This window comes from Gorilla gorilla, chromosome 4, assembly GCF_029281585.2.
Source record: "Gorilla gorilla gorilla isolate KB3781 chromosome 4, NHGRI_mGorGor1-v2.1_pri, whole genome shotgun sequence".
Taxonomy (NCBI): Eukaryota; Metazoa; Chordata; class Mammalia; order Primates; family Hominidae; genus Gorilla; species Gorilla gorilla.
In genome coordinates this window covers 114,891,208-114,914,379 of record NC_073228.2, presented here as the reverse complement: position 1 = coordinate 114,914,379, position 23,172 = coordinate 114,891,208, and the positions used below count along the sequence as shown (strand labels likewise).

Genomic DNA, 23,172 nt, shown 5'->3' with positions numbered 1-23,172 from the left:
TCAGTGCAACACATAAAGTTCTCCCTCCAGAGCTCACATGGGAGGCGTGACTTTGGTTCCGAGGTCCAAGGTCTCCAGCACTTTGCCTAGCATTGTTCTCCAGCTCTTTTGCGGTGCAAGGAAGCTCGTTAGGTTCCGACGGAACCGCAAGGGCGGGAAACAAAGAGGGAAGCGCGACGCCCAGGAGAGTGGAGGGGAGGTCGACGCCTTGGAGATGGAAACGATTTAAACATGTGATTATTTAAAAATGTACAAAAACATGAGACTGGAAAAATTTAAACACTGGATATCTGATGATATTAAGGAATTATGTTTAATTTTTACATGTGATAGTAGCATTATGATTATGTTTTTAAAGATCCTCATCTTTTGGATACATAATGACATATTTACAGATGAAAACTATAATGGGACATTTCAAAAGTGACAGAGGGATTCACTCATAGACCCTCTGGGGAGTAGAACTAATTATTTGGGGGGAGGGAACTGCTCACTTGGGCAACTTGGATAAGTGTAGATTCCTCCCAGAAAAGGAAGATAAATATTAAATGTTATTGGGATTCCTGGATTAAGTCAGTATTCCTTGAGGTCGGCTGTCAAAAGCAGACAGTAGAGGTTCTAAAGAGGAGCTTATCATAATGCAAACGGGAGTCTGGGCAGTTCATTAGAGCTAAGTGCCTTAGGATGCTGAAGGAGACTGATTCCAGTGAAGTGGGTGTCAAGACGCCTCACTCCTCAGGAGCCAGCTGCCTTACCAAGATGTAGGTTTGGGGAACAATCTCTGAGCATTTGAACGTTAACTAAAACAGTGGTGACCTTAGAGCCGAGGACCAAAGTTCAACATATGGAATAACCTCTTCTCTTACTGTTTTATTTCCATTTCATTTCGTTTATGAAAATGTTTTGGCAGCCTATTAAGGTTTGGGTCGAGTGACTAATGTAAATATACTTGTACTTGAGAGGGATAAAAAGGGTATATTTACTAATGTAAATATACTTGTACTTGAAAGAGATAAAGAGGGTCTGTACACAGATCAGTGTACTCTCTCGGGTTCCTTCCAGTTCTAAAATGTAATTATTTTATTATGAAACAAAAGTCACTTGTTAGCTAATTTGAATATCTGACTCATACATTCTTGAACAAAAAAAATCTTGATTTATTTTATAGTTCTTGGCACAAAGCCTCAAGCACTTTGGATGTTAAGATCATTAAGGGGCAGATGCTAACAGAATGAGAGCTTGTTATTTAGTCCTTGACATGTTGTACTTACTTGTATTTTCATTTGTACCCCGGATTTCTCAATAGCAGTACACATTTTCAGCCATGTTTTTGGTATGACTTAAAAGTGAACAAGTTGCTAATTATTTGTAAACGTTCTTTAAATTAAAAAAGAGGGGAGAGGGGAGGAGCCAAGATGGCCGAATAGGAACAGCTCCGGTCTACAGCTCCCAGCGTGAGCGACGCAGAAGACCGGTGATTTCTGCATTTCCATCTGAGGTACCGGGTTCATCTCACTAGGGAGTGCCAGACAGTCGGCGCAGGTTAGTGGGTGCGCGCACCGTGCGCAAGCCAAAGCAGGGCGAGACATTGCCTCACTCGGGAAGCACAAGGGGTCAGGGAGTTCCCTTTCCTAATCAAAGAAAGGGGTGACGGAGGGCACCTGGAAAATCGGGTCACTCCCACCCGAATATTGCGCTTTTCCGACGGGCTTAAAAAACGGCGCACCACGAGATTATATCCCGCACCTGGCTCGGAGGGTCCTACACCTACGGAGTCTCGCTGATTGCTAGCACAGCAGCCTGAGATCAAACTGCAAGGCGGCAGTGAGGCTGGGGGAGGGGCGCCCACCATTGCCCAGGCTTGCTTAGGTAAACAAAGCAGCTGGGAAGCTCGAACTGGGTGGAGTCCACCACAGCTCAAGGAGGCCTGCCTGCCTCTGTAGGCTCCACCTCTGGGGGCAGGACACAGACAAACAAAAAGACAGCAGTAACCTCTGCAGACTTAAATGTCCCTGTCTGACAGCTTTGAAGAGAGCAGTGGTTCTCCCAGTACGCAGCTGGAGATCTGAGAACGGGCAGACTGCCTCCTCAAGTGGGTCCCTGACCCCTGACCCCTGACCCCCGAGCTGCCTAACTGGGAGGCACCCCCCAGCAGGGGCAGACTGACACTCCAACAGAGCTGCAGCTGAGGGTCCTGTCTGTTAGAAGGAAAACTAACAAACAGAAAGGACATCCACACCAAAAACCCATCTGTACATCACCATCATCAAAGACCAAAAGTAGATAAAACCACAAACATGGGGACTGGTTCAATATATGCAAATCAATAAATGTAATCCAGCATATAAACAGAGCCAAAGACAAAAACCACATGATTATCTCAATAGATGCAGAAAAGGCCTTTGATAAAATTCAACAACGCTTCATGCTAAAAAATCTCAATAAATTAGGTATTGATGGGATGTATTTCAAAATAATAAGAGCTATCTATGACAAACCCACAGCCAATATCATACTGAATGGGCAAAAACTGGAAGCATTCCCTTTGAAAACTGCCACAAGACAGGGATGCCCTCTCTCACCACTCCTATTCAACATAGTGTTGGAAGTTCTCAGGGCAATTAGGCAGGAGAAGGAAATAAAGGGTATTCAATTAGGAAAAGAGGAAGTCAAATTGTCCCTGTTTGCAGATGACATGATTGGATATCTAGAAAACCCCATCATCTCAGCCTAAAATCTCCTTAAGCTGATAAGCAACTTCAGCAAAGTCTCAGGATACAAAATCAATGTGCAAAAATCACAAGCATTCCTGTACACCAACAACACACAAAGAGAGAGCCAAATCATGAGTGAACTCCCATTCACAATTGCTTCAAAGACAATAAAATACCTTGGAATCCACCTTACAAGAGATGTGAAGGACCTCTTCAAGGAGAACTACAAACCACTGCTCAAGGAAATAAAAGAGGATACAAACAAATGGAAGAACATTCCATGCTCATGGGTAGGAAGAATCAATATCGTGAAAATGGCCATACTGCCCAAGGTAATTTACAGATTCAATGCCATCCCCATCAAGCTACCAATGCCTTTCTTCACACAATTGGAAAAAACTACTTTAAAGTTCATATGGAACCAAAAAAGAGCCCACATCACCAAGTCAATCCTAAGCCAAAAGAACAAAGCTGGAGGCACCACACTACCTGACTTCAAACTATACTACAAGGCTACAGTAACCAAAACAGCATGGTACTGGTACCAAAACAGAGATATAGATCAATGGAACAGAACAGAGCCCTCAGAAATAACACCACATATCTACAACTATCTGATCTTTGACAAACCTGAGAAAAACAAGCAATGGGGAAAGGATTCCCTATTTAATAAATGGTGCTGGGAAAACTGGCTAGCCATATGTAGAAAGCTGAAACTGGATCCCTTCCTTACACCTTATACAAAAATCAATTCAAGATGGATTAAAGACTTAAACGTTAGACCTAAAACCGTAAAAACCCTAGAAGAAAACCTAGGCATTACCATTCAGGACATAGGCATGGGCAAGGACTTCATGTCTAAAACACCAAAAGCAAAGGCAACAAAAGCCAAAATTGACAAATGGGATCTAATTAAACTAAAGAGCTTCTGCACAGCAAAGGAAACTACCATCAGAGTGAACAGGCAACCTCCAAAATGGGAGAAAATTTTCACAACCTACTCATCTGACAAAGGGCTAATATCCAGAATCTACAATGAACTCAAACAAATTTACAAGAAAAAAACAAACAACCCCATCAAAAAGTGGGTGAAGGACATGAAGAGACACTTCTCAAAAGAAGACATTTATGCAGCCAAAAAACACATGAAAAAATGCTCACCATCACTGGCCATCAGAGAAATGCAAATCAAAACCACAATGAGATACCATCTCACACCAGTTAGAATGGCAGTCATTCAAAAGTCAGGAAGCAGCAGGTGCTGGAGAGGATGTGGAGAAATAGGAACACTTTTACACTGTTGGTGGGACTGTAAACTAGTTCAACCATTCTGGAAGTCAGTGTGGCGATTCCTCAGGGATCTAGAACTAGAAATAGCATTTGACCGAGCCATCCCATTACTGGGTATATACCCAAAGGACTATAAATCATGCTGCTATAAAGACACATGCACACGTATGTTTATTGCGGCATTATTCACAATAGCAAAGACTTGGAACCAACCCAAATGTCCAACAATGATAGACTGGATTAAGAAAATGTGGCACATATACACCATGGAATACTATGCAGCCATAAAAAATGATGAGTTCATGTCCTTTGTAGGGACATGAAATTGGAAATCATTGTTCTCAGTAAACTATCACAAGAACAAAAAACCAAACACCGCATAGTTTCACTCATAGGTGGGAATTGAACAATGAGATCACATGGACACAGGAAGGGGAACATCACACTCTGGGGACTGTTGTGGGGTGGGGGGAGGGGGGAGGGATAGCATTGGGAGATATACCTAATGCTAATTGACGAGTTAGTGGGTGCAGCGCACCAGCATGGCACATGTATACGTATGTAACTAACCTGCACAATGTGCACATGTACCCTAAAACTTAAAGTATAATAATAAAAAATAAAAAATTTAAAAAAAGAGGGGAAAAGAGCATCTCACTGTACTATTAACTTCTTTATTAGGCTTATTTTATTTTAATAGTTTAGTGGGTAAGCTCCATAAAGGTAGAGAATTTTTTTTTTCTGTTTTGTTCATTAATACATAACAAGCACCCAGAAAAGTGTCTGGAACCAAAGGGGTGCTTAATAAACATTTGTTTTTTTTAAAAAAGCTACATTTAAGTACAAAAGTGCTAAAAATGTGGTATGTTCTCCCTTTTTTTATGTTAGTCATATTCCCTCCCAAAGTAATGAGTTGTGTACTTTAGTGTCTCCAATATTTAAACTCCCTCCTGTAAGAAGATGTGTATCTCTGTCCTTTGCCCAAGACTTGTAGCAAATCCTTTATGGTGGAGCAGGACTAGGAAGCGTTTGACTTACTTTGGCCAGTGCATATGAGCAAACATCATGTTCAGCAAGTCTCAGCAGATGCTTGAAGAGTCATTGTCTGTTTCTACCAACTCTCTTGCTCTTTTCTGTTGCCAAAAGGGAAAGGCATGTCTCAAACTGGAGCTGCTTTTTCAGCCTAGGTCCTGAAACGAGGTCTGTAGACAAAGCCTGCAGCTGATTTGAGGTTGCCAGTTTGTAATATGAGTGAGAATTAACTGTTGTTGCAAGCCAGTGAGACTTGGTGTTTTTTTGCCTTCTGATTACAACCTAGCAAAAGTCTATGTGAATTTTGGAGAAATGTGTGAAAATTAGCATCTAAAAATAAAAAAACATAGTTTGTTATACTTTTTAGAAGTATTAAACTGTGTTACAGAAAGTGAGGACTGGGCCACAGGTTCACCAATGACAAATATCCTCTAATATGATGTTAAGGTTTCCAAATTATTCATGTTCTTAGTTGTGTGTCCAAGGATGACACAGAATAAAGGCTCAGTGGATGTTTGATGATTGAATAAATGCAAGTTTAATTTTTTTTCATTTTCCATTTTTTGGGGAAAAGAAGGCGTAGGGTTGTTTAAAAAGAAACTGTGGGCCAGGCACAGTAACTCATGCCTGTAATCCCAGCACTTTGGGAGGCCAAGGCGGGCAGATCATGAGGTCAGGAGATTGAGACCATCCTGGCTAACATGGTGAAACCCCATCTCTACTAAAAATACAAAAAACAATTAGCCAGGTGTGGTGGCATGTGCCTGTAGTCCCAGCTACTAGGGAGGCTGAAGCAGGAGAACCACTTGAACCCGGTAGGCGGAGGTTGCAGTGAGCCAAGATCGCACCACTGCACTGCAGTCTGGGCGACAGAGCGAGACTCCGTCTCAAAAAAAGGAAGCTGTGAAGAATAATGATAGGTTGCAATGACATTGATTGACAGTTTCCTTTTCCCTTTTGCACAGAGCAGGTGCCAGCAATCAGATAGTTTATCTGATAGTTGCTGCTGCCAATTCAGTTTCTGACTCATGATGGACTTTAAAACAGTTTATTCTTGGGAAACACGTATTTAATGTTTAATTCATTTTAATTCCTTCATTCTTTTACTCAGCATATCTATTGAGATCTATTATGTGGTAGATATAGTACCAAGATAAAGTATGGGCTATACTCTTAAGATATTACCGGCTGGGCGCAGTGGCTCATGCCTATAATCCCAGCACTTTGGGAGGCCGAGGCGGGCGGATCACGAGGTCAGGAGATTGAGACCATCCTGGCTAACACGGTGAAACCCTGTCTCTACTAAAAATACAAAAAATTAGCCGGGCGTGGTGGTGGGCATCTGTAGTCCCAGCTACTTGGGAGGCTGAAGCAGGAGAATGGCATGAACCTGGGAGGCAGAGCTTGCAGTGAGCCAAGATCGAGCCACTGCCCTCCAGCCTGGGTGACAGAGCGAGACTCCATCTCAAAAAAAAAAAAAAAAAAAAGATATTACCAAATCTTCCTCAAACTCCACATCCATTTGATATTTACCCTGAATCATTCCATAAATTTTATATCTAAGATATCTTCTCCAAACACAATCTAAGTTCATCCTCAACACAATTTGGAATGCCCTGCCACTCTCTTCCACACAAGAATAGCTAGCAGAAGGGAGAGTAGAAGAGGGAAGAGAATAGGGGCATACAAATACTGCATTTATGAGCACCATCTTGAAAAGTGGCATCTCAGCTTCAATTGCCAAGGCAATGATCTGTTGACATGAGAGTTGTTTATAGAAAGTTTCTTAGCCCATTTGTGCCACTATAACAAAATACCTGAGACTGGGGAATTTGTAAACAACAGAAATGATTTCTCACAGTTCTGAAGGCTGGGTAGTCCAAGATCTAGGTGCCAGTGCCAGTAGGTTTAGTGTCTGGTGAAGGTCTGTTCCTCATATATAGCACTGTCTAGGTGTCATCACAGAGCAGAAATGACAGAAAGGGCAAAGGGGGATGAACACTGCGTTCTCACATGGTAGAAGATGGGAAGAACAGAAGAGACTAGGCTAGTTTCCTCCAGCCTTTTTATAAGGAACTAATCCATTTATGATGGTGGAGCCCTTAGGATTTAATCACTTCCCCAAATACAATGGGGATTTAAGCTTCAACATGAATTTTGGATAGGACACATGTTCAAGCCACAGCAGGAAACAATGTGAAATATGCCAAAGAATGGCATCCTCTTTACATGTTTACTTTTCCTGCATCCTTACCATCCCAGGTCATAATTTTTGGCTTGTTCCCTAAGATACTGCGGCCTGTCTTCATCTTGCTCATCCCTTATTCCCACTTCAAATTAAATCAAGATTAATTTGCCTTGTCTTGGCATTCAGGTAAGTTGTAGCATTAATCAGTAAGAAACAATAACCACCCACACAGAAAAACAAAAACAAAACCTTTACTTATAAGTAGCTCACGGAATTGGAAATCTAAAGGAGGGTGGGGGTAAGGTTGATTAATCTACTTGTGTAATTGTATATTTAAAGCTTCAGGCTCTTCCCTTCTTATTTCTCTGCCATTCATGGCTTCGTCTCAATCCTGGTCTTAGGATAATTGCTAATTGTAATTGTCACTGCATGCTTCTTTGTTTGTATCTCATGAGAAGGGAAGACTATCACTCTACTGCCTTTTTTTTTTTAAAGTGAGGAAACGTTTTTTCAGGGTTTCCCCTCAAAAACCTTGTGCTTATTGTTCATCACCAAAGGTGGCTGTATGTTTATCCTGAATAAGACCCAAGTCAAGGTACTTGCTTACCAATATGCTTATCAATATTAGCCTGGTTACCTTTATTAACTCCAAGCAAGGATATTGGGACACCCATACTAGGTTAGACTAATCCAGATCCATCCCGGGAGCTGGGATCAATCCCTAAAGCCCTCTGGTGGATGAGGAAATAGATGCAAAATTAAGAAGTGGTAGAATCCATGTTGAGGAGACAACTACAATATCTATTAGTTAGGTAATGAGGATAATTTCCACTTAGTGGAAGGCATTTTTTATTTTAAAATCTCAAACTTTAATCTCAAGTAATAGAAAGTGTGCACTTCAGAATCAGCCAGATGCTACACATACTAGTTGTGCTACACTGGATATTTCACTCACTGAGCCTTTTCTTGCATCTGTAAAATGGGGATAGCACATAGCTCACAGGATTGTTGCAAATATTTCATAAGGTAGTATAAGAAAAATAACTGATAAAACTACTCAGTAAGTGTTGGTTTCATTTATGACAATCCTTGTCTTTACTTCAAGAATTGCGGAGAATGGAAAAGAATCTTCCCACCCTCCTACTTAAACAGAAGCTAACAGGTAGAAATCAATAATTAAGGCCAACCAATGTAAAATTTTTTTCTACTTATATCATGATATTGTTCATGAAATACTATATACGAAGTACAGGAGAAAGGGTTGAAGTGCTCTGGAGAGGAAATCCTAAGAAGAATATGCTGAAGGTCTTTACAATTCCATTGGCTGCTTTTAAGATTTTCTGGTTTTGAGCAATTCGATTATGATGAGCATTAGTGTAGTTTTATCTGTTTCTTGTGCTTCATTGAGCTTCTTGGAACTGTGGGTTTAGAATTTTTGTAAAGTTTGGAAATTTACCATTGTTTCTTCCTATATTTTTTTCTGTACCTCTTTACTTAAGAGACTTATTACATGTATATTAGGCACTTGCAGTTGTTTCACAGCTCACTGATGGTCTTTTCATTTTTAAGTTATTGTTTTCCTTCTGTGTTTTATTTTGGATACTTTCCCTTGGTATGTCTTCAAGTTTACTAATCTTATTTTTTGCAACATCTAATCTCTCATGATTACCATTCACTGTGCATTTCATTTCACACATTACAGATATCATATCTAGAAGTTGGACTGGGATTTTCTTTATGTATTCTGTGTCTATATTTAACTTTTTGAACATATAGAATATAGTTACAATAACCATTTTACAATAACCATTTTAATGTCCTTGTCTAATTCTAACTTCGATGTTAGCTCTGAATCAGTTTCACTTTTACCCCTTATCATGTGTTACATTTTCTCACTTTTTTCATGTCTGATAATCTTTAGTTGTATACAAAATATTGTGAATTTTCCTTTTTGGGTGCTAGGTATTTTTTATTTCTACAGATATTCTTGAAGTTTATTGTAGGATTCAGCTAAGTTACTTGGAAACAGTTTGATTCTTTCAAGTTTTATTTTTAAGATTTCTAATGCGGGATTATTGCAGCAATTAGCCTTGGGCTAATTATTATTAATTACTAAAGTAAGACTCTCCTGAGTGCCCTACCCAATGCCTAATGAGTTGTGAGATATTCCAGTCTAGTGGATGAAAATAGGCAATTTTCCTGGCTTTCAGTAAGTAATGGACACTATTCCCTCTAACCTTTCAAGTGACTCATTCCCCAGTGTTGGGTAGTTTTCTCATAGCCATGTGAGTTTTCAGCCATGTGCTGAAAAGTACTCAGCTAAATATTCAAGAGATATCCCTACAGGTCTCTGAGCTTTTTCTCTGTGCACCTCTTACCTGAGGTACTCTGTCTTATGAACTCTGCTATCTTGGTAGAGTTCAAAATTGCTAGGCTGTCAATAACTGTGTGCTTAAACTTTTCAACCTTCTTTCTATTGCCACAAAGCAGTCCTAGACAGAAAACTAAAAATAAAGTTACTGACAGGCTGTGTAACAGTCTTTATTCCTAATCTTTATAATGGTTACAAATAGGCATTCAAATAACTAAATTTAAAGTATTTTCCTTACCATTTGCCAAGGACTTTATTTTTATAATGTACTTTAATTCTAATAATAACCCTAAAATACAGGAAGCATCATCCTTATTTTAGAAATGTAGAACCTGAGACTCAAAAAATTCAATTTGCAATTAACTTTGTATATGAGCTATTATCCTTTGTGTTTAGATATAAATAACTTTTGCATGATAATCATCAGTGAAGCTATATTATTTGGTAATCTGTAAATACTGGGTATCAAAAAGTATAGGTGTATTTACAAAGTGCAATGCCAGACAAAAGCCAAGAGATATTCTCAAAGCTACAGCTAGAACAAAAACATTTGAGAAAACCTAGTACTTTTGAATAATAAAAAGGAGAGAATACTAAAGAATCTCAGATCAGTTTAATGTTATTGTCTGGTATAATTCTCAGAGAGTTGGCTTGTAAGATTTAGAAAGGAATATAATTGAAATATTTTAAAATTCCCATTTTTAGATAAATTTATTTGATCTGTAGGTTTGATATGGGCTTAGTATGTTTTGACTTCAGTAAAGCATTTGATAAATTTTCCCTCACCTTTATTTTGATATGGATAGAATGAAAAAATTGATATTTGATTCTTAAAAGTTAAAGGAACTTTTTTTTTCTTTTTTAACAAAGAACATTGACAAATAACTTTACCAGCCTATAGAGTTGCCTCCTTTGATGGTAAGGAGGGCTTAGTCCTGCCTTGGTCAACACTTTTTCAAAAACTGAATTAAGCAATAGAAAGCCTATGAGGGAGAGTTATGTAATAATAGAACCAAGAGCCAAACTCTCAAGATATCAACATGCTGAGGGGATAGGACAAAAACTGATAAGAAATGGTTAAAAGGAATAAATGTAAAGATCTGTTCTTAGGTTAAAATTATACAAATAATGTGGAACTATGAAAACAGAAAACTTAAAAATGCAGCAACGGCACTAAAAGTAAACATGCCTTAGTTTGGAATTCATCCACTCCCTCTCGCTCCCCACCTCCACACACTAAAATGACATGCTATGTATAAGAAATATCAAAAGCAAAGAGACCCAGAAAGAGTTTAATAGAGAGCATAGATTACTTGGCAAATAAGATGTGGAAATGTTGTAATGGTAAGGGTACAATGATCAATAAATGGCTCCATTGATTTTTTAGGCATTGGATAAAAATGGTTTCAGCAACAAGAAAGCAAAACTTTATGGATACAAAGAAATAAAGAATTATATCAGCTAGACTTTCTTGTTTTTTCTGTTTTTTTGAGAGGGAGTCTGGCTCTGTCGCCCAGGCTGGACTGCAGTGGCGCAATCTCGGCTCACTGCAAGCTCCGGCTCCCAGGTTCACACCATTCTCCTGCCTCAGCCTCCCGAGTAGCTGGGACTACAGGTGCCTGCCACCATGCCTGGCTAATTTTTTTGTATTTTTAGTAGAGACGGGGTTTCACCGTGTTAGCCAAGATGGTCTCGATCTCCTGACCTTGAAATCTGCCCGCCTTGGCCTCACAAAGTGCTGGGATTATAGGCATGAGCCACCGCGCCCGGCCAGCAGTAGACTTTCATACAGCTCTCTTAGCCTCTGAATGAAGGAGACAAAAGTGAGAATATAGATTATATAAATAGCATAACTAACAATGTAGTCTCAGTATGTATATAACCAACTTTATATGCTTAAATCACAATTTGCAACCTCCTTTTTATTGATCATGAAACATTGACATAACTGACCGTATACTATACTAGTCCACCAAGAAAGCCTCAATACATTTAAAAAACCAGAGATGTATGATCCACGTTGTTACAACATTTGGGAACGTTCTTACTAAATTAGTATGATGCAATCTCTTGCCCATTACTTTTAATTGACAGTGTAATTCAAATGACTAATTTTACATTAAGATATCTATGGAATACATCGAATAAAATATATAAATTATACAAATTTTTAAAGATAAAGCAGAAGATTCAAAGAAACTGCACTTAATGGGATGACTTTGAGTTGTCTCCTTTCTCCCTAATCCTCAATTCTTTTAGGGGAATTGGGCCCAAAATTTTGTGAAAAATTATGTGTATTTATTTTCATAGTTCAGTAAAATCTAGTCAGTGAATCCCTACTAAAATGGAGTTAATAGACAAAGAAATTTCTCTTACAATAGCATTTAAGGGCTTGGGTCAGGTCTTCAGAGGAAGATTTTTAGAAAGCAGGCATGTCCTGATTTTCCTCAGGACAAAAGAAACTGCCTATTCAGCTACACCCTGAGCTTCTCTGGACAAAGGCTGAGTCTTACCTACTTTTCTATCCCCATTGTTTGGCTGAAAGCTTGTTCCACAGTAAGTGCTCTTTAAATGTGGACTGGACATATAATGTAAGCTTCCTCTTACCTGTTGGCAAGTAAGATGGATTTAAGGACATTGAACTTCCCCACTTCTGTCACGGTTTAGCCCCAACTAACCCTCAGGGAGTAATTAGAGGAACATGTCTACTCCTAGGAAAAATCAGTGCATTCCCACGTGCAGTGGGTTGCCCTTCCCACTGGTGTTTATAGGGTTCTGAGTGGAAGTTGAGTGAGAGGGTGCTTGCGGCTGTAGCTTGCAGCGGGAATTCAAGAATCGATTTGACATCCCCTGTTCACTTTTGCCTACTTTGTTTCTTCCGGGTGTGAGGAAAGTTCAAGAGGGGAAAAAATAAAAGACTAGTGACATAATTTAAGAAAAGGATGATTGCAATGCATCCTGAAGCTGCCTATCTCCAAATATTCTCTCCTATAGGCAGGGCCAACAGGTATAAAGGGGAGCAGTCAGTGGGCTCTAAGGATGAGTGGAGGTAAAAACCTGAAGGAAGATAATGTCCCTTAGAAAAGTATGTGTGCAAATTGTCTAACTAGATTTGAGAGATGATTCATAAGAAACAAATTTGAGAATTATTTTATTAAGAAATATATAGTGTCAATTACATAGGAACATGTACATTTTCAAAAGTGTTCACAAAATAAATTAAAGTAGATTCTATAATTTATATGTATATTTATAGTAGCTGTAACAAAGGTACTTCTCAGGATCTACTTGTATATACCACTCTTGTCTGTTAGATAATATTTAAAACTTGGCTTAGAATACTTTCACAATATTTTGCTTGAAAATTATTTCAAATTGCTTCGCTATATTTACAACTATTTGTGAAACCCCATTTGCTTTCACTTTCTTCTCTTGTAAATTTTTAGTTTAACACAAGAAGTGTCATTACATGTAGAAGGAATGTCTGTCTTTTAAATGTAAGTTTAGGTGCTATCATTGAGTTCAATATTTTTCCTTTTTCAGGGAAAAGAGTTCTGCTGCACTTTTGGATTTTCCTCTTGAGCAATGCTTATGCAACTACAGCCGAGAATTACTGCCATGAAGCCAGTCATCAATGTTATGGAACCTTCCCTCAGCATTTGAGGAGTAGTACTTCCCCTGCATTATAAACTTACACAATAAAAACTTACAAAAATAAGTTAAGAAACTCTTCTGTAATTAAAAGATAACTATTTGTGGTCTTCTTTGTCACAGTTAGAGTTAATGTTTCATCTACTTAATAAAGATGATTTATTTTGGTGCTGTGAAATATGACCATAATAAAGATGGTTTACTGTTGTTTCAGTAAAGGTCGACTGAAGCGACGCCACAATCCTTGTAATTGTGACACTTGTTCCAGACATTTATTGGTTGTGACTTTCCTTTTTCTCCTCTTCTTCATTGCCTGAGTAGCATTTATCTGCAGAATATAAGAATCAATAGTCAAAATTACTTTTCACTATCTTTAGTAACTGTTGAGAGCAGGTTTAATTGCCTTCTCTATGCAAATCCATCTTTCAGTGTGTCTCCAAAGCACCTGCTTACTATGTGCTAGCATGTGCCTTTTCCAGGGGAATGCCTTCCTGTTTCTGTACCCACCTACTTTTGCTTCAAGGCCAAGCACCACCTCCTTCAAAAAGCCTCTACTAATTGCTCAGACCTTGCTTTTGGAAACTCTTCCAGTGCTTAAGAGTGTGTGTCATTTAACTTGGCTCTCACTTAACATGCTTTTCTTTATATTGCATCATAGGTATTCCCCATAGCACTGAATACAGTGTCTTAATCATAGGAAACACTGAATATTTGTTGAGTGATTAAGTAAATGAATAAATTGCTGATTTCAAGACCTCCCTGACAAGATCACAAGTTCCTCATGGGCAAGAGCTATCTTATACCTGTTTATAGACATCATTCAATAAACCTAGTCTATTTTTTGGACCCAAAATGCATGCTCCTGCTCCCCATCCTTCCCCCTCCCCTGCCCCATTGTCTAGATGTGTCACAGACATCTGAGGGCTTATTTTAAAGAGGATTGCAGTATATACGTTTATCTCAATTACCTTTGAGTAGTACACTGGGCCTCCTAGACACATGGTATGCAAATTAATAAAGTCACAGGGTTATTAAGCACAAATCTTAAAAAAATCTGCAAAATCATTATTATTAGTTTTAGACTCTCCATTTGGGCTTGGGAGGGATTGAAATAAATTTCTCCAAACTCTCCCTTTCTCACATGCTGTCCAAGAACTTGATCTAGCTTTGTGTTTGTGCTCTTATTTAAATGAATTTTATGGTAGCCATCTGCAGATTTGCCAGGGTCTCCTTCATAAGAAGGCATGAAGCCAAATAGGTTTCCCATATGGCTGTCTGGTATTGCGTTTCTAATTCAAGCTCAACCCAGATTAGCGCTATGGCTTCAATCCTCAACCTCTAGAAAGTGACAGTCTTGGCCGGGCATGGTGGCTCATGCTTGTAATTCCAGCACTTTGGGAGGCCGAGGCAGGCAGATCACAAGGTCAGGAATTCGAGACCAGCCTGGCCAATATGGTGAAACCCCGTCTCTATTAAAAATACAAAAGTTAGCCAGGCGTGGTGGTGGGCACCTGTAGTTCCAGCTACTCAGGAGGCTGAGGCTTGAACCCAGGAGATGGAGGTTGCAGTGAGCTGAGATCGTGCCACTGCATGCATTCCAGCCTGGGTAACAGAGCGAGATTCTGTCTCAAAAAAAAAAAAAAAAAAAAAAAAAAGTGACAGTCGTGTCCATCTACCTAGATTGTAGACATATAAAGTCCACTAGGCTAATAAGGAGCAATCAAACATATCTGCACTTGTCTCTCTCTGTTCCTTAAACTTGTCACCATGAAGATAAATCCTCTACTTGCTGACTGAAATAAATATTGAGTGCCTGTTATGTGCCAGGCACTGTTCCAACTGCGTTTACATGTGTTGACTAATTCAATCCTCAGAAACAACCTGTATAAGACTAACTGATACGATACTTACTTTACCCATGAAGCTACAGTACACGGAGGCTAAGTAATTTAACTAAGTCTTCACAGAAGTTGTAGGGCCAGGATTCAAAGTCAGGCAGGTTGTCTCCAGAGTTCCTATGCCTAACTTTCCACTACACTATCTCCATATTTAATGCTACACGAGCATTCAAATGCAGATAACTACATGTGCAAAAATATGTAAAGAGACAGCAATAGCGCCCACACAAGCAATTAAGCAAACATAGGATAGAGATTTTATGTATAATGTAATTATACATTTAGCAAATAAGCACACAATAATTAAGTGATGAGAACAAGAGGTGTTGCTCAAACTTTGGACTGGACAAGAATCTCTTAAGGAGCCCCATAATCTGAGATTTTAATGTTGAAGGTCTGGGTTGAGTACCTGGGAATTGGCATTTTTAACAGCCATACTCTTACGCTCCAGCAATCAAAACATTCTGATATAGAAGGCTCACTCATCATAGCTTGAAACATTGCCCTAAGGTTTAGAACCATAATTCAGCCAAAACAGTATCAGAACCGTAGAAATAGGTGAGTTTGATTCCGGGTATCAACGTGGGTCTAACTGACATCCTACCACTTTTACCCTGCTCGTTTGCTCTTCGAAAGATAAAACCTAAATAAAAATAAGAGAACGACTTCTGCACCAAAGCCCCAGTTTAATTTGAGGTTAGCCCCAAGGTACAGCAAGCGTCTGAGGCTTCGGGCTTACCTGAGTTTCCGAATAGCCTGGGCACCAGATAGCTAAGGCAGCCTTAGTTTTCATGGCGAACATTTCTTTGGCGAGCGACGCGCAGCCGGCGGTGGGATTGAAGGTTAGGCTCTGGATTTCAGTAAGGCAGTGTGGCTGCTCATAGGCGGCAAAGTTTACCAGAAAAGGAGGAAACACCAGAGAGAGAAAGAGTTGGTGAGAATTGAGTGAAAGGGGAGGGGAGGAAGGTCAGGGAGGAGCGGGGAACACAACAAGTCGAGAGTCAGAGCGAAGAGGTCACGGTTGAGTAGAGCAAGGAAGAACCAACCGCGGGGGAGCAGGGGCGTGGCGAGGGTGGCGGAGGGCGCTCGTCGCGAAAAGTCTGTCACCCACGCTCGCTCCTCCCAAGTCTCCAGGGGGCGGAGGCTGCCAAAATTCCGAGCCCGAGCGCGGAGGCGCCGGACCCCAGCAGGTGGTGCCCCTGACAACGTTCCCTCGTCCCAGTTCCCAATTTGCCTTTCCTCCGGATAGAGACTTCCTCTCCCTAATTTGGAACAGAAGTGTTGTCCCAAGCTAGGCGCAGCCCCGCGCTGACAGCCCAGATGTCCCCTATCCCCCGGCGGCGTCCCGGAGCCCAGGCACCTCTCGGGGTTCTGCACACAGCAGGATACTCCCTCTCCAAAATGCCTGGCGTCTCCCTGGAGAAAGCCAGCAGCACTGAACTCTCTACTCACCCTATTGCTACAGGAGACAGTGTTGTTGAACTCGGTACTTTTGGTCTGGAAGAAAGAAAAATAGGACAAAGAGGGTAAAGACTTTTAAGTCCACAAGGAAAATCACCCCTCCACCCTTTGCTCCCAGGCTTTAACAGTGCCCTGAAAACAGTTTCCACTCAGGTACCTGTTTCCTATGTCATTGACAAGGCAGTGAAATAGTCTTTAGATAGTGCTGGTTAGTGCTTGAAACCACACCAGAAGGTTCAGGTCTCAGAGGGCGACCTCCCCCCTCCCTTCCCTCAAGACACAACTGCACATAGCACTATGCTTGTGAGTAATAATGCCATTCTTTGGATGTCCGCATCTGTACTGTGGCCATTCATGAATGCAAACTCTGTCTAGAAATTAGGTTAATCAGGAAAATGATTACTACTGTATGTTAAAAAAAATTCCAAGTACACCATATTCTGTAATAAATAGCATCCTGAAACATCTAAAACACTGGAGAGACCTGGAGCACAGCATCAATCCTTAGAGTTTAGCTCATGAGAATTATCTCTCTTTTACTCCTCTTTCTTAAGCTCTTATCTCCTGCTTTTTACAGCATAGTCAGAGTAGCACTTCAGCAAAGGATAGACATCCTTCCACGCATAACGCGCTGTCTATCAATACCTGCTCCTCATCAGCATCTGCACACTTAGAATTTGCCAATTTCTAGATAATCATTTTAGATTAGATATTTGAATATCACTTGTAAGAATTCTTGACAAAATGTGGGGCCACGATTTTTTCTAAATTATTTTTCTTTCCTACAAAGTTAAATTGTAGAGTGTGTGTTTGCCGACTCCTCTGATGAAAATACATTTGTTTTAAAAAAGTTTCTTCACTTACCCCACTCATATATGTAATCAGGTCTTTAGAAATAGTACTGAGATAGGCTGCTTTAATCTTCTCAAAGTCACAGTTAGTGAAGTCGTAAGTTAACACCAGCCCTACAAGTTGTAAGATGAAGATTTTCCTGAAAGAAACTGACAGAACATATAGTAAGGCAAAAGGGAACGTACGTGGAAACCCAATTCCACCCCAGTTTCACACTAAACTCTTCCCACCACGAGTGTAAGAGATCTGTAAGGCCTGCCTTAGGGGCCAGTGCTCAAGCACCAGGTTTTGCCTCTCATTGCCAGTCCACAGGAAGCCCTTATTCACCCATGCTGTTGCCTTAAGTTGGAGTCTCCCTGATGCTCCAGAGCTTTCTGGCTGCACTATATAACACCTAAACGCCTACGGGCTCTTTTCTCCTAGGCCAATGATTTTCTACCATGTCATTCTCTTCCTTTATAGAATTCTGAATTGATGATGTGAAAGGAAAAAAAAAAGGAGTAGCTATATCTATGGAATTTTAACATCAGTAAAGTCATCAGGAATTTCCCTCACCTTCCTCCTTTTTGCTTTGCCCTAAACACTTCAGAAGTGTGAATGTCCTTTAAGAAATGGATACAAGTGTCTTTCTCCTACAGGGCATTTCCGTGACCAATCCTTTCTATTTGGGAGAAACACCTTCTGAAACCAGCAGCCACTGTAAGGATTTGGAGTCCTTGCATATGTCCCATGCATTCTGAACATCTTTGAGCATTTCGTGTGGCCACTTTCAACTAGTGCTTTCCCTTCTCCTTGGCTAGTAAGAAACTGTGCTTGCTTATGGGATGCTTTGGAGGGTGGGTGCAGTCTCAGTCTTCGACAGCACTTCCATGTGAAAGCATTAAATGTGCAACCGGGACCAGAACCTTAGGGGCAGGAACGATAAGAGGTTGAAATAAGTGGGGAAAGATCTGATATGGCTTGTTCTCAAAAACCCTACTTTTCAAATTTCCCATATCAATTTCAGGAAAAGCGCCTACTCTTGGTGACTAGGGGCACCTTAGGGGCTGAAGAGTCCTCTAGCACTTTCTAGCAGGTGTCAAGAACTTTTAAAACCACAAATTCCAGCGCCCAGCCACCTTCACAGTCCCACTCTTAAGGCCAGCGACACAAGAAGCGGAGCCAGACCGCGCTGCTGGGTGCCCAGCGGCGACCGCACGGAGAGGATGCTGTCCTGAGCTCAGCTCTCCCGGAGGCGGCGCACGCTTTAGTGCGCTCTGCCTCCCAGAGGCTTAGCCCCGCGCAGCGTAGACTGGAAAACGTCTGTCACCTGGGGCCTCAGCCCAGGCACCAGTTTTAGAGACAGGAGAAGCATCGAGATGGCGGGCTCAGATTTTTACTAGCAAACTCTTGTTGATCCAGAAAAGAGTGCTTAAAAGCACAGCAAAGTGAGTCAGGGAGAGTGCCCTAGAGGATGTCTGTCTAGCAGTCTTCCGAGTTCCAGCAACACCAACGGAGGGTTGAAGGGAGGGAAAGGCCGACACCGATCAGGTTGCTGAGATGAACCCCGTGCTCCTCCCTGGCTTGGCTCATGCGGCCCTGGGCCCTCTCTACACCCAGGTCCCCTCTCTCTCTCTTTCCCTTCCGCTCCCCCGTCCATCGCACCCCCCCACCCCCGCCCCCCGCCCTCGCGTGTCGGAGCCTGCATCGCTCTGGTCCTTGGGAAGTTCCTAGGAGTCATCGCTCGGAGAAAGGAGGTTGGACGCCGTGTGTGAGTCCCAGCAAATGTCACAGGCCATGCGGTGCCTGGGGAAAAGAGCAGGGAATGTCGAGGGATTCGGGAAAAGAGTAGGGGACAAACTGGAGCCAGAGTTGAACTCTTCTTCATAGAAGGCACTCGAGAGGGTCAGAAAACCTCTGATTCACGGCTGACTTCAAAAATGGCTCTTTTCTGGAATTCTTCATGTGTTGTACTCGAGTCACCACAGCATTCTTTGAAAAAAAAGTCCACTCTTCCCCCATCACCAACTTCTCACGGTATTGTGGGATGATGCCAAAACCTGATTAATCTATTGTGACATCAGAGATTATTCTGGTCGGCAGCTGGACATTACATAGGCAGACAGGAGCTAAACTTAGATTTCTTCACTGGGCTGGGATAGCTCCAAGAGACAAAGGAAAGGGCATGGTGGCTGCCTCTGTCACCCTCACCTGACATGCCTTCCCCTCTAGTGGCTTGCTGTAGGGCCAGAGAGTGTGAGTGCCCACTAGAACCTTCAGCTTCATCTCTTGATTGCTGATGGGGGCAAGAACAACAGAAAGCAGCCTGCACTGAGGTTCGACTTGCATTCTTCTGGAGGTATAACCAGGCTGCCTCCCTTTTTTTGTTTCCTCTTTTAAAAACCCGTTGTGTCTATGATCTATGTAGAGTCTTTGTTCAGATGAGGTAGGCAGGGTGTCTCTTTCTAAGGCATCCCAGGTGTCTTTTTGTCTGTTAAAACATTGCTAAACACTTGTTCCCGTTGCCCCCAATTTCCTTATCTGTAATTATGTGACCTCTTAGATCACCTGGATTATATTACTTGTCTGCTCAAAAAGTTATGGCAAAACAACCTACTCAAGGTTGTTTTGAGATTACAATTATCCCTCCTGCACTGGCTCCAAGCTGTCTTTCCAGCCCTATTTCCTTCATTTTCCTAGGCTTCCAGCAAACAGTATCTGAAGGTAATATGCTCTAAACATGCTCTGAGCTTTTTTCTTCCCAGTCTGAGATGTTAGATTGTCATGTCTTTCCGTGTTCATCTTATTTGATGTCTCCAAAAGTGGTCTCCTACCAGGATGTGACCTCATTATCCTGTAAGCCATATCTATTTTGGACTGCTTTCTATGGCTTCTATAGATTACTTAACATTTCAATAATGTTTTTCAACCTTATCTCTCTATTAGATTGCGAGTTCTTTAAAAGTAGGTAATGTTTTATAGCAGTTCATTTGTTCACTATTTACCTTTCCAGTAGCATTTGAAGTGATTTGCAATAAATACATTGGTGTCAAAAGGTAAAAAAATAGCCAAGGTGAGACAAGAGAATGGAGCAAAGGAATAAGGTGGTTAGAATCAGGTTCAGGGAAGGCTATAGAAAAGCATTACTAAAAACTGGAGAATTATAACAATTGATCTCAAAAGTGAGTTATGAGCTTCTAAACTGCCACTACAAGGGGTAGACTATGACAAGCTCTACCACACACAAATTCATCATGAAAGCCAGTTTTTCTTAAGCTTATGGTCATCATCATAACCACAATAGGGCTGTCTTCTGTACTACATGTAATAGATATTCAATGAATTCTCAATGTGCTTAAGCATATTAATCTTCTATGAAGATCATTATCAGGAAGCAAATTCTTTTCCATTGAAAGAACCTCTCTATAAATACTTCTTTTTCTAGCTCTTTGCTGCTGTCTTCCTGGAATCTGCTTATGTCTCACCTGGGGCAACAATTCAGACCAGGGCCATCTGTGAAAATTCAGGGTGAGCTGAAAAGCTTCCTGTTTTCCTTCTCTTTTCATTTGTCCAAATGCTGAAGGTGTGAACAGTATCTGCATACCTAGTTTGGGAAATCCTAGGTTAGGTCAAGAATGGTGTGTCTTCCATATGGAAACAGAAGTGAGATCATTTGTAACACTCTGTGATTACTCAGGAAGCTTAGGCAATACTCTCACCCATGTGATGGACCAGAAAATGATCCATGACATAGCTCTCTTTTCTACTACCCTCACTAAAAAGATAAATCATTCATTAATTTTCTTAATACTTTTATTTCTTGTTTTAATAATGCTTCCCACTGTCCCACTGTTTCTTTCATTTCGTTATTGTTTCCCACTCCTTCTTTTATTCCCTTATTCTTTCCCTCCTTCTTTTTAAATTTATGTCTTTCCTCCTCTTCCTTGAATTGTCCTGAATATTTAAAATAGCCTAGAACTCATGCAAAACTCAGTTTGGATTTGAAAAATAGTTGCCAAAAGGAGATTGGTATTTTTTTTTACCTTATTCAATAATATAATTATGGGATTTTAAAAAATGGAAGGGATATCAGAGAGGTTATTCATGAGATGGGGGAGATCTGTCTCTTTGGATTAAGAAAAGTCAATGACACAACTTTAGCTTGGTAATAATTTAGAAAGGGTAATAATGGAGTTTCCCTAGCAGAAGGGTGTTCTTTGGTCTTGAAAGTAAAGTGTATTGCTCTGGATCCTCCAGGACACAAGTCATAAAATCATTCTACTTCTTGGTTTTCAGATGCTCATATAAAAGAAAGTGTCACATTTTCAGAGGTGGACATTGTTTCTTTTTTCCATATTCTACCTTAATTGTTTATAGCCAAGCATGGTATTTATGTAAGGAGAAGTGGCTAGTGTTCACCTCTGAAAGTGATATTTATTTTGTCTGTTTCCTTTGCATTTTATATTTATGCTCATGCAGGTTTGTTGTTGGTCTGAATCATTGATGTGGTTCACCAGACTCCATAGTTCCTCTAAGATCTCTTGGGAACATTTGTGGACCAGAAAGTAGGTGAAGGAGTTTCCTATGACAAATGTGAAAAACAACTTTTTTATTTCATTATATTCCCAGGCTGATGATACCTGCATAATCAGCCCATGGCTGTGAAATGTTCCCAGATCTTTTTGAAATGGAGAGTGAGGAGACTAAATATATTCATGTAAACCTCATGTTTACGTTCATTGCTCTGTGAAGAAGCAGTCTTACTCCCAGCTGGTGGGGGTAAAACAAGTTATTGCTTACTTTACTGTTTTTCTACAACATAACAGGACATGAATAGGGAGAAGGTTGTTCAAGAAGAATGTAGGAGTTGAGCTTTCTTAGAATGCTTCAAAAAAAGTTTTGGAAGAAGTCAGAGCTAAAGGATAGTTTCAGTTCTGGATACTTTGCAAGGATATTTGCTATGCTGGATATCTTCTAATTTCCCCTTTAGGTCTAATCTCTGTCCTTCCCTGTGTGGCTTTATGCCTTGGAAGCAGACCCATAAGGACTGCATCCACAGGCTCCCCTGACCTCCAGCTTCTGGTTGGGTTCACCTAATGTGAGATATTGGCAAGAGATCAGAAAGTAGTAAGACAGTGAAGTTCGGATTTTAATTCACCCACTCTCCAGCTGTTGGCTCACTGTAGATTGGATGCTTTCCTTTATAGAGGGCCACAGCTCCTGTTTGTTAACCTTTTCATCTTGCTGCCTGCCAGGTTCTGGTAACTGTTTCCTCCCTTTGTCCTTGTAGGGGTAGAGGTGATAACAGCTCCTTATTTTTGCTAGCCTGGGATACACCACTATTGCAAAAGTTATGGTTTGGCTGTCCTAGACCCAGTTTATACCCATTGTCCTGAAATAATTTATTAATAAAACTTCCTTTCACCCTCAAAAGTGGCACCGTTCCTAAAACAACAACTCAAAGTACTGTGAAAAAAAAAGTGGCACAGTTTCAACAATAAATTATATGATTAGTCTTGATTTTCCAGCTTATGTCCTTTTTAAAGAGTCCCCTTAGTAAACTTTCCCACAATTACCCAGTTTGAGCATGCTCCTTGTTTCCTGTGGGTCCCTGACTGATGCAGTCATTCACAGGAGTCAGTAGGATGTCGTCACATGCAGCCATCAGGTAACATTCCTTTCCCAATCTTTTATGTCTGCCTTGTGGCATCATACCAATTCTATAACTCTTGCACA

At 40.7% G+C, this 23,172-nt stretch overlaps 1 protein-coding gene across 2 annotated transcripts; it reads right to left on the bottom strand.

The window, feature by feature from the left end:
• Positions 1 to 11,496: 11,496 nt before the first annotated feature.
• Positions 11,497 to 18,105, bottom strand: TSLP (thymic stromal lymphopoietin). Of its 2 annotated transcripts, XM_004042337.4 has the most exons (5): positions 18,013 to 18,105; positions 17,470 to 17,606; positions 16,597 to 16,641; positions 15,884 to 16,018; positions 11,497 to 13,574 (listed from the first exon to the last, which is right to left on the bottom strand). In XM_004042337.4, the coding sequence occupies exons 2-5, from the start codon at positions 17,476 to 17,478 to the stop codon at positions 13,446 to 13,448; spliced, it is 318 nt and encodes a 105-aa protein (XP_004042385.2). In that variant the 5' UTR covers positions 17,479 to 17,606; positions 18,013 to 18,105; the 3' UTR covers positions 11,497 to 13,445. The 2 variants fall into 2 exon arrangements, with proteins under 2 accessions (XP_004042385.2, XP_055243518.2); XM_055387543.2 differs by lacking the exons at positions 17,470 to 17,606; positions 18,013 to 18,105 and adding an exon at positions 16,763 to 16,845 and having other exon boundaries at positions 12,736 to 13,574.
• Positions 18,106 to 23,172: the final 5,067 nt, after the last annotated feature.

Coding starts and splice junctions, on each gene's coding strand:
- TSLP (XM_004042337.4), bottom strand. Junction 16,019..16,596: donor CTGTCTCCTGTAGCAATAGG/GTGAGTAGAGAG, acceptor GCCTATGAGCAG/CCACACTGCCTTACTGAAAT. Junction 13,575..15,883: donor CAGGCTATTCGGAAACTCAG/GTAAGCCCGAAG, acceptor TATATTCTGCAG/ATAAATGCTACTCAGGCAAT.